This window comes from Typopeltis vanoorti, chromosome 15, assembly GCF_054136105.1.
Source record: "Typopeltis vanoorti isolate ZY-2024b chromosome 15, IOZ_Tvanoo_1.0, whole genome shotgun sequence".
NCBI lineage: Eukaryota > Metazoa > Arthropoda > Arachnida > Uropygi > Thelyphonidae > Typopeltis > Typopeltis vanoorti.
The window spans coordinates 118,865,896-118,878,265 of NC_143563.1; the positions used below are offsets into that span (position 1 = coordinate 118,865,896).

General features: G+C 35.8%; 1 protein-coding gene across 1 annotated transcript in view; it reads right to left on the reverse strand.

Moving 5' to 3' along the window:
- Window positions 1-12,370, reverse strand: part of Hel89B (histone acetyltransferase 1) — an 863,997-nt gene that overhangs the window by 771,308 nt on the left and 80,319 nt on the right. The window contains exons 4-5 of the mRNA XM_090405810.1: window positions 5,698-5,838; window positions 1,241-1,410 (exon numbers count right to left, since the gene is read on the reverse strand). Of these exons, the coding sequence (XP_090261936.1) occupies window positions 1,241-1,410; window positions 5,698-5,838 (311 nt within the window). The remainder of the gene's footprint in view (window positions 1-1,240; window positions 1,411-5,697; window positions 5,839-12,370) is intronic.

Below are 12,370 nucleotides of genomic sequence, written 5' to 3' on the forward strand. Positions count from 1 at the left end.
TAACAAGGGCAAAGGCATACACTGTCGTTTTTTTTTTTTTTTTTCTCAAGGCATTTGATAGGGTGGCACATGACAAGTTGATATTTAAATTGCATGATATGGGTTTGGATATCAGTTTAGAGTGGATTGGATTAGTGATTGGCTCTCTGATAGATAATATCAGATAGATGGATATATAGGTAACAATAACAGGGAGTAGGAATGTCACAGGTGGAGTTTCACTTCCTGAGACCATTACTACTGTTAAATCTTTTATGTCAATGATATTGTCACAGGACTACAGCAGATGATGTGAAGATTGGAAGGATTATTAGTAATAGTGCAGATGTTTTGGCTCTTCAAGAGGATTTTAACAAGTAGGATGGATGGGCAAAGGAATGGGGATGTCAGTTTAATGCAACTAAATGTAAGGTTTTAAAATTTGGGATCCACAGAAGGGATGCTTCACACTCACTTGGTAGAGTTGTATTGGAAGAAGTGGAGGAAGCAAGAGATCTTCGGATGATTGTGGAAAGAGATTTCAAGTTCCGGAGACATATTACAAAGGTTGTGAAAAAATCGCAGAGAATTGTGACAATGTTGAGGAAAACAGTGACTACCAGAAATAAAAATGTGTTGGTCCAAACTGTATGAAGCATTGATCAGACCACATCCGGATTTCTGTGTTCAGATCTGGTCACCGGGATTTGAAGGGGATGAAGTAATCTTGGAGATGGTGCAGAGATGGATAACAAAAATTATATCGCCACTGTACTACATTGATTATGCGGATAGACTGAGGGCATGCAGACTCCAGAGTTTGGTGGATAGAAGGCAAGGGGGGGGGGTACAATGGAGACACTTAAGCTGTTAAAGAGCTATTATCGTATTAACACTGAGATGACTATTCGTGGTAGAATGAGGAAAAGGAATACGGACAAGAGGATATCCATGGAATTGCAAAAGGAGGTGGTGAGTAAAAGGGTAAGAAGTTTTTGGCATGGTGAATGGAATGCATTGCCTGAGAGGGTAATAACATGCAGGCTGTGGATAACTTTAAAGAGTGGCATGAGAGATTTGTGTTCACTAGTGTTGACCTCCTGCATTATTAATCCTTAATTTTTATGACAATCACACACTTGGCTAGTGGATATGTCATAAAGCTAACTAAGAGAATGGATCTCACTTTCTGATTTTTCTAGATGTTAATATAAGTTAAAATAAATATTTGGTTAAGTGTTAATATATAAAAACAACTTGCCTTATTTTCCTGCATTGGTCTTTTCTCTTCTATAGCAGGAACTTTTTCTTCTAAATCATCATTAGAAAATATTTCACTTGTATCTAGTCCAATACATTCAGCCATTTCCAGACCCAATCTTTTATTCAGCAACTCTCGCTGCTTAGCCAGTCGCTCTTTTGAATCTATTACTTAAATATGAAAAAAAATTAAGAATGTTAAAATCACAGTGCACAAGTATCAAGTGGTAAATAAGAATTGAAATTAATTAAAAACATTTTTATAATTTTGTCTCTAACCAAAATTAGTAACTTTATATCATCATCATCTTGCATAAATCTTTCATCATTTCAAATATTTTACAATACAGAAAGCAAGAACATAAAAGACTGTTTTAATGAATCCTTGGTAACTAGACAAATATTAATAGCATATTTTTTTTATCCTAATGAATTTTGTTCATGGTTTTCTTTTCAATAAACAATGATAATATATATAAACTAATCATAATAATTGTTGGTCTTGTCTAACCTGAAATAAAATGTTAAAGACCACTTATTTGTGATGAAATTGAGCTACATGGTGGACATATTCAAGAAACTAAATATATTAAACCTGCAACTCCAAGGAAAAAATACACAAAAAGGTAAAGTAACAAAAATTAGAAATGTTCGCAAATGTGGATGAATTAATCAAAACTTACAAGGCAGAAAAATAACACATCAAAGTTTTATTTGTGACTATTGAAAATCATTTAACAATGTTGACAAAGAACTTTAAAAACTATTTTATAACCGACAATAACATAATGGCAATGTACAAGTGGGTTAGAAAGCCATTACAAATTACCCCCGAAGGTTACTCAATTGAGGAAGAGAAACAATTTATAGACTTCACGTCAAGCAGCGAAATCAAAAGACAATTTGCATCTAAATCGCTGTTTGAATTTTGGGCCGGTGTTGTTGATGATGAATTTTCTTCACTAAAGTTAAGAGCTTTTCATGCACTTTTTCCATTTCCAACATCTTATCTTTGTGAAATTGGGTTTTCTGCAGTGGTTACATTAAAAACAAAATATGGATCTCAGTTAAATATAGAAAGAGAACTAAGAGTGTCAATTTCCAATGTATCACCATTATATAAAAAGCTTTGCTCTGCAACACAGGCTCAAGGAAGCCATTAATTTTTAGATTCATTGTTATTTAGTTTTAATTAGTTGCTTTGTATATTTTGCAATACTGATATGTTCCCATAAAAGTAACTAGTTTATTCAATGCAGTTGATTTTATATATTTTATTATTTTATTTTCAGAGTGTATTTTATGTTTTTGATTTTATATTGTATTTGTGTCAATAAATAGTTTCATTAAATGTTTTAGTTTCAATAAAGTAGTTTTTCAGTTTTAGCTTTGATTTCCACTTTCTTCACACCTTCTTTTTAGGTATTTCACACTCAAGAAAGGGTGATAATCACTGCTATAAATCCTTTTATATGTAATAATTTAATTATGAAACTTTGTTAAACTAATACGTGATGGATGATGTGATTAAACTAATACGTGATGGATGACGTGATTAAACTAATACGTGAAATACGTGATGGATGACGTGATTAAACTAATACGTGAAATACGTGATGGATGACGTGATTAAACTAATACGTGATATCATGTAGCGAAGTTAATACATGTCCATATATGGTAATTTTGAAAGACTGGTCAAGTGTGACATCATCATGTTCAGATGTCGATGCATGACAATTTATGGAAGTTTCGAGAGAGAGAGAGAGGTGCACATGCGTGCGTACAATGTGAAGTCTGGGCATTTATAAGCTCGCATGTCAAAATGGACTTTGTCTTCTTTACTCTGGGTCCACTGCCATGTGCAGTCTGCCACTGGTCATCAGAAGAAAGAAGTCTTGGGATTCTGCCTTTTCTTACCTGGGTCCACTGCCACGTGAAGGTCACTGTCAGTCATTGAAAGAGAAGCACCTTACATCAGAACATCCATGGTGGTGGACCCATGGAATGGGCCCACCACCATGAGAAGTCTGCTGTCGATTGCCACAACGCCTCATTAGAAGAGAGCTACTCATTGCCACCATGGAAAAGAATCTTTGTAGGCATAGAAACCACTTGTTGTGCAGTCATTGTCACCATGTCGCCAAATTAAGGGTTTGAGAGGTTAGAGAATTATTGACGACTCGGATATAGAAGAAATTCGGCTGGAGATCAAGAACAAGCCAGCAGAAAGAAAGAGAAAGGGAGCACCATCGTGTGGACAAAAGAATCATGTAATGGACAGTACTGAATGAGAGTATTGTAAAGATTGCAACTCGCTGTAAGTACTTAGATATATAATAATTCCGAACAAATTCACATCAAGTGTGTCTCTGTTCATAGTGAATTGTGACAATATAAATAATTATGATAAGATTGTGTAAGTTAATATTATAAGAGTAAGAAGAATATTGAATGAGGCATAAATTAATATCAGATTAAGCTCATTCAAGGTGTGCTTAACATTCAAATTGTAGTATAAGAATGACTAGTAGGATATATTAAATTGTATCTAGGTTTTAAGAGTAGAAATGTAGGAGAACTAAACCTAATTTAGAAATATTTCAAACTACGAATTGTGACTTGGTTGTATAAATGTGCTAATGTAGATTGAACAGTGTCATAAGAATTCTTGATTTGATTAAATGGTTTGTTAATAACACATTGGACTGATTTTGTCAATGCACTATCTATCCCTAAAAATTCGAACCTGCATGTGATTGAGTAATGAAAAGTTGAGTATCTATCTAAGACTAAGTGATTAAGTTCAAGCCATGAATGATTTAAAGTATAAAATTAGTGGGGAATAAAAACTATATCTGCTTTGTCTTCAGTTTATAATGTTAAAAACTCACACTCAGTATGTAGTCTAACTGGCACAGTCAAAAACAAATATATTTGTTAGACTACAGAGTGCGAGTATATAAGATATAGTAGAATGTAACAAATGGCGACAGCCGACAATTAAGGCAGTCGATGTTTAACAACATCTTAAAGCCTATAAAAAATAAGATTAAGACAAAGCAGGAAGTTTACAGTTGCACTAGATATCTCCAAGGCTTTCAACCAGGTCTATTAAGAATGGCCTATTAAGTAACTTCCATCATTCGGTCTGTCCCGTAATTATTGCAACCGGGTTGCCAGTTTTCTCACATTGTATGTGACAACTGGTGGTCCCTATCTTCTAACTATGCAACTAATGATGAGGTTCCACAAGGTTCTGTCCTCTCACCCACACTGTTTCTTCTATACATCAGTCACCTGCTCCAGTTGACCACCAATCCAATACATAGCTTTTCCAACAACAATACACTATATCCTGCTTTCTCACTTGACAAATCTTGCATCAAACAAACTACAACTCACCTCACACAGCAACAGCCTCTATAAATCTAAATTCTGATCTCCAAACCATTATTTGATGGGGCTTGGATAATTTTCTCAATTTCAAAGCCTGCAAAATGCAGTTCAGCCTTATTTTCCACAAAATTATCCCAGCCTTACCTTTGGCAGTTACCCAAATCTCCAGGCAAGAAGATCTCTCTCTCCTTGGAATTACCAAACTCTCTTGGCATAAACACATTACAACCACTGCCTCCTCAGCATCCAAAAAATTCAGATTCCTCTTTGGTCGAGGCATTACTTTACCCCCAAACAGCTATTAACCCTGTACAAATCACAAATCTGTCCATCCATCCATTCAGTACTGCTTGCAAATCTAAAGAGGTGCCCCTAAGCGCTCCCTAAAAATACTCAACACAATACAGAAGAGAGTAGTCAGACTGATTAACAACTCACTCCAAACACTCTTACACAGGCATCTATTATCTACTGCATGCATCTTCTATAAATATTTAAATGGTGTATGTTCATCAGAATTATCGTAAATAATTCCCCCACCTCCACCAAATCCACTGAAACACTGTTTGTGGGCTGAGGTCAAAAGCAAAGTAAATTGTTGATATTCTTTTGGAAAAGCCTGGGGATGTAGCCTTTAGTGAATACTGCACAGGCAAGGTTTCGACAGTGAATAGTGAGCCCTCTAGGTAATTCTGACCACAACTGCTTGTCCCCTCTCCCATGGAACAGCGCTCACAGAGCCACTCCCATAAAAGAGTAATTTAAATCCAGAGTAATTTAATAAGGTGAGACACCTTTTGGCAACTCGTACAGGTAAAGATGACTTCTCCATCACTTCCATCTTGGTATCACTGCCTCTAAGCCAAGAACTTTTCTTTTCAGACTACCCTCATATTAAGCAGTCAATTATTTTGCTATCAGCAAAATGAGACAATATTATTTCTTACCTAAATAATTACCTGATTCAAATGAGTTTCTGTAATAATTACCTGTTTTCATAATTACACTTTTTTAAATATGTATATATTTATAGTTGGAAAAAGCAACAAAAAGCCTTACCAGTAACTTCGTTAGTTTCATATTCTGTACCCTCTGAAGCCAATAAATCACTACCATTCTTAATAACTTTATTAATGTCAAACTGTGAGAATTTCATTCGTCCTGTTTTACATATTACTTTGGTAGTCCCATCATTCATGTCTGAAATGAAAGAATAAAAAGAATAAATATATATTCACACACACAAACAGTATATTTACAGTACTTTTTTCATCGTACATTAGGGCCTGGTATGCATTCTTTGCAAGAAGAGAAAGTTGAAAAGTAAAACAGATCCATATGTCACGTGACACTGTTAATAAAGGTGCTTGCACACAGTTCCATCCCCAAAAAAAAAGAATTGTATATACACCTGCACGTGCACCCACCCACACATACATACACACAAAGCAATAATTAAATGGAACAACTCTTGTCCTTAAATGAAAATTAATATTTAAGAAACAGGTTTGTTGGATATGCTGGATTTCTGTTCAGGACATGGATGAGTTATTGTTACAACCATGTTCAAACATAAAAATTTGCACTCACATGAAGACAAGGAATAACAAAAGTCACATTCACTATGTTATAGTTTATAGTAATGTTATTCCAGTAGTTCAGAACATAAGAGCACAGAGGATTTGAAACAGGAAGTGATCACTATTTAGTTTTTATTATTTATTGTTTTATTTGAGGAACAATTGAATTTCATATTGAAAAGAAGAGTGTGTAAGAAAATTTTAAAACAAATCAAAGTTGACTGGATTTCAGAGGTGAACTATACACTCTAATACACAAGCATCTTTCAAAAATAATGAGAGTTTCAAAACAAGAACAAAAACTTGGGGATTCAATGGCAAACCCTGAAGAAAACAATGATTGATGCAGCCAGAGAAGCAAGTGGTGAAGTTGTAAGAATAGAAAAATCAAAACAAAGCAATAAAGGCAGAAAAGAAAACATATTGAAAGTTCTTGGCAGTAAGTCATTCACAGTGAAGAATTTATGGGGAGACAACACATGTGTCAGAATAATTACTTTACTTAACATTAAGCAAGTCGACAACCTCTGTATTCAGGTCATCATCAGAAAACATACATATGTACAATATACAAGCAACATGCCACTGCACTATACAAAAGTAAAATGAATCTAAATGTTTGTTAATCATTTATCCTAGCCTGACCTCTGGTGAAGAAGAAAAAAAAAAGAAAAACAGAATTACATTAACCTCCTTACAAGTCGAGGTGGATGAAATAGTGAGACCAAATTGCACTGCTTATCCATGTTATTCAACAGGTGTTACAGAATCGCATCCAGATTCAGCTAGACGTCCATAGACATCATGGCTGGTTGGGGGAGGTTTAACAATCTCTACAGTCCTTTCATGTTGAGATTTTCTTCTGTCTGGGGTTGTTCTGGTTGCTGTACAATATACATAGGAGGAAAATTTGGACATACCTTTTTTGGATGTTGTTTTCTGTCTCCTTATAGGTCCTCCACATTCTTGGAATAATTAACCCATCATTTTTGTTCAGCTGGATGGATGGATTAATTATTCCAAGAATGTGGAGGACCCATCTTCAATCTATACAGCAACCAGAACAACCCCAGATGGAAGAAAATCTCAATATGAAAGGACTGTAGAAATTGTTTAATGTAGTTCCGTTTTTGTAGATCATCAATGTAGATCATGCTAGGATAAATGATTAACAAATATTAAAATTCATAGGTATTATTTCTGGGAAAATTCCCATGTTACTCTTCTAAAATAAACTATTATTTTAATGGCTAATATAGCCTACTTTCATTTAGGAGTGCCCCTTTTGTTACAATGTCACTGGCTCTTTACCCAAAACTTAGGCATTACTGAAGTGTTATAAAACTAATATATGAAGAATAATATAGGAGGAAAATTTGGACATACCTTTTTGGATGTTGTTTTCTGTCTCATTATCCTAGCGATATACATTCATCAGCTGTTAAAGGAAGGATTACGAAATTATGTGTAAAAGTAATGTGGGGGAATTATTTGAAAAAATCCGGATTTTTTATATGTATAAAATTATTATTATTAAGGGTGGAAAGAGAGAGTTTGGGGGAGGTGAGAGAAGGATCTGAAGATAGAAAATATTTTTGGGGGGAAGAGGAGGGATTTATGGGAAAAAGTCAGGGGTGGGAGTAATGGGGGTGCGAGCTGTTTTGACAGGCATCGTCTTTGGAACGTTAGATTCATTTTACTTTTGAATAGTGCAAGGGCATGTAGCTTGTATATTCTATGTATATTATGATTCCTGACGATGACCTCAATACAGTGGTTGAAACGTTGATTATTACTTGCTTAATGTTAAGCAAAGTAATTATTCTAACACATGTGTTGTGTCTCCATAAAGTCTTCACTATGAATGCTGACCACTGTGTAACCTTAAAAGAAAGAAATTGCAAGTAAGTTAGCTTGTGCTCTGACAAAATACGGAGAAAAATGTAAGAAAGCTAAGTACCATATGAAACAAAAGACATGGGAAGACTTTGGGAAGAACATAGAACATATAAAATATTAGGAAGGTGGCAAAATATTTTGGAGGCTATTATAAGAGTACTGCAAAAGGAAACAGAGATGATAAAGGCAACATAAAAACTGAAGATGGAGATATTCTAGATGTCTGGAGCATATACTTAGAAAGATTGCTAAATTTAAAGAGCAAAGACAGCAGAGTGGTATGAAACACCCAACAGGAATATATTTCCATACTTGACATACAAAAAATCCAAAAAACCTGAAATGTAGAAAAGCAGTTGGAGTAGATGAAATTTGACCAGAAATACTCAAATGTGGAGGTATAAAAGTTTTACAGTGGCTGCACTGCATAATTCAGAAGACCTAGTCAGAGGATTGAATTTCAGATGATTGAAGTAGGGATCACATAGCATCTACCTATAAAAACGGAAATTTAACTATACGTGTCAATTACAGAGATATTTCCCCAATGAATGTTCCTGGTAAGATTTATGCAAGCATACTTGAGAAATGGCTAAGAAAATTTGTGAAAGGGAAGCATGGTGAAGAACAAGCTGGATTCAGGTCCAAGAGGCAGTCAGGATCAGATTTTCACTTTAAGACAAACTGCTGAGAAATCTTAGGAATATAACAAGGATTTGTATTTAAGTTTTGTTGATCTGGAAAAGGTATATGACAAGGTACCAAGAGGAAAGCTCCAAAATGCTACAGTTATACAGTGTAAATGGGACATTACATCAAGCAATATATGGTCTCTATTTATGCTGTAAGTTGGCAGCTAGAATAAGAAGGTACAGGAAGATGGTCTGAGGTTAAATCAACTGTGCAATAAGAATACATATTATCTCCAGTGTCATTCATTATCTATATGGATCACATTATGAAGGAAAGTGGTATTAAATCTGATATCAAAATTGGAGAAGTTACTCTGAGCTCTTTAATGTCTGTAGATGATGTCATACTTCTGAAGAAATCAAGTACAAGTCTGTAAAATTACCTGACTACATTGAATAACCATTGTAATAAACTTGGTATGAAAATCAGCAATAAAAAGAGAAAGACAATGAAAATAGAAGAAAAATTAAAAACATCAACTATATCCTCAATGGTTAACCAATAGAACAAGTATCACATTTCAGTTATTTAGGCACAATTTTTAGTGCAGATGGCAAATTAAATATGGAAATAAACAACGGAATTAGTAAAGTTGGTATAGTGGAAAGTCTGCTGAATAAATTTACGTGAAATAAGAAAGATATTACTAAATCACTTAAGGAATTGACAACGTAGATAAGAATATAAATTAAATTACACTTTAATAAATATTTCCGATATTTTGGCAACGTCACTTTGCCATCTTCAAAAGGAACTTACAAAAAAGCACATGCACGTAGGCACTACAACACAGTAACTGAGAATGAAGTGATGAAGCTATTGTTCTCCTAAAAGTCCTGATGGTGCCTCCTAGTGGGCTATGTAGGTGTTCTTGGCAGTTGGGCTGAAGGTCTGCTGATGCAAGCCTCCCAAATTTGGGGAAGTCTCATACAACCAAATTTGTTGAGGTTTGGAGAGTTTCTTAGGGTTGGGGATGATTCCATGAATAGTCTTTCGAATTTGTATTTGCTACAGTATATTACTGTAGCTTTCTTCCACCATATTCTGTGGCATGTATCCAGAGCATGGTCTGCAAGACCAGAGTGGCTGTACTTGTGAAAACGGATGTAGTCCTTGTGTTCCAAAATTGTGATATTCGCTGTCCTGCCTGTTTGGCCAAAGACAGACAGTTTACAGCTGCAAGGGACCTGGTATACACCAGGTAGATCTAGGAGAAGTGGTTGGTCTTTAGTGGAGCAGATAAATCGAATACAATCCCACCAACTCACAAAACAGAAAACTTCACAGGCTCCTTAAGAAAGTCACTTCTCAGCCTGTAGAAGTTACCAACAGATTAAAGCCGTTTAACTCTATACCCCCCCCCCTCCGTATTTATGGACTCCCAAAAATACATAAAGAAAATGTGCCATTATGTCCCATAGTGGATGGCATTGATTTCCCCCACATACAAATCAGCTAAGCATTTGGCCAAAGCGCTCACACACTATACTGGCAACACACACCATCACACATAAAAAACTCAGCCCACTTCAAAGCCAGCACAGAAAAACCTTACACTCCAACATACTGACATAATGGTCAGTTTTGACATCTCCTCCTTATTCACAAATGTCCCACTCAAGGAAACTTTAGAGCTAATCCAAGCTAAATTTTCTCCCTATATCTCAGCCCTATATCAGTTCACAATGAACTCAGGCTATTTCGTTTGGCAGGGAAAATTCTACAAACAAATAGAGGGGACAGCCATGGGTTCACCACTCTCTCTACCCTTGGTCAATTTCATTATGGAGACCTTTGAAGAAAAAGCCTTAGCCTCTGCCCCACAAAAACCAACCATATGGCTTCGCTACATTGATGATATGTTCACTATTTGGCCACTTGCTCTGATACACTCCTCTCCTTCTTAACACACTTAAACAACCAACACCCCAAAATCAAGTTCACCCTGATAAAAGAGGAAAACAACAGCCTCCCTTTCCTAGACACACTAGTCACCTGCCAGCCTGATGGAACCTTGGTTTTCTCAGTTTATAGAAAACCCACCCATACAGGCAGGTACATTCACCAACAATCCCTCCCCCCCTCCCTCACAACAATATGGAGCGTTGAAAACACTATACAATAGGGCTGAACTAATCTGTTCTAACAACAAGGCCCTAAACACTGAACTAAATCACATCCTCAACACTTTCTCAGCCAATGGTTACCCCCCCCCCAAAAAATAAAACCAAAAAATATTGAAACCAACAAACCACAACCCCCCTCCACAACAAGGATTACTCGAAATCCATCACCATTCCCTACATCTGAGGCACCTCGGAAAAAATTACCAAAATCTTAAAAAAACATGACTTGACCTCCTGTTACAGACCATACAGAAAATTGGCATCCCTTATCTGCTCCACTAAAGACCAACCACTTTCCCTAGACCTACCTCGTGTATACCAGGTCCCTTGCAGCTGTAAACAGTCTTACTATGGCTAGACAGGCAGGAGAGCGACATCAAAATTTCTGAACACAAGGACTACATCCGTTTTCACAAGTACAGCCACTCTGGTCTTGCAGACCATGCTCTGGATACATGCCACAGAATATGGTGGAAGAAAGCTATAGTAATATACTGTAGCAAATATAAATTCGAAAGACTATTCATGGAATCATCCCCAACCCTAAGAAACTCTCCAAACCTCAACAAATTTGGTTGTATGAGACTTCCCCAAATTTGGGAGGCTTACATCAGCAGACCTTCAGCCCAACGGCCAAGAACACCTACTTAGCCCACTAGGGGGCACCATCAGGACTTTTAGGAGAACAATAGCTTCATCACTTCATTCTCAGTTACTGTGTTGTAGTGCCTTTTTTTTTGTAAGTTCCTTTTGAAGATGGCAATGTGACATTGCTGAAATATCAGAAATATTTATTAAAGTGTGATTTAATTTATATTCTTATCTACATTGTGAATTCTTTAAGTGATTTAGTAATGCATAATCAACATATAAGCATGTCTACAAGAAGAAAGATATTAGTCGAAACATTTAGCCTATTTTTATACAAGAGAGTGTTCAAACCAATTTTAACCTATGAATCTGAGAGCTAGGTTAAAAATAAAACTTCCTCGATCAAAGACTGGATACCTCTGATATGTGAGTTCCGAGAAACATTACTGAAGTGAACAGATGGCATCAATGGCAGTAACACATTCAAAAAAGATATTAAGAAAAAATTTGCCATTGTTAGCATTCAGGAATGTGTTAGCAGAGATAATCTCAGAGAGTATGGTCACTTAAACAGAATTGGAGAGCAAAGATTAGCAAAACGTGTTCTTTGTCAGAGTGGCAAGAAAAGACTAGAGAATGACAACGATGTAGGTGGATTGATACAGCAACAAGTGCCCCTTAGAAGACAGAAACATAAAGTCTGATAATGTTGGAGTCTTGACAGATAACAGATTAATTTTGAGGAAAATTGTTGATTGGAAGTTAGCAATGGTGTAACTTTTCATTTAGTATTATCATAATATCCTATAATAGACAACAGAATTAGTAAAGCCCATGTGCTGA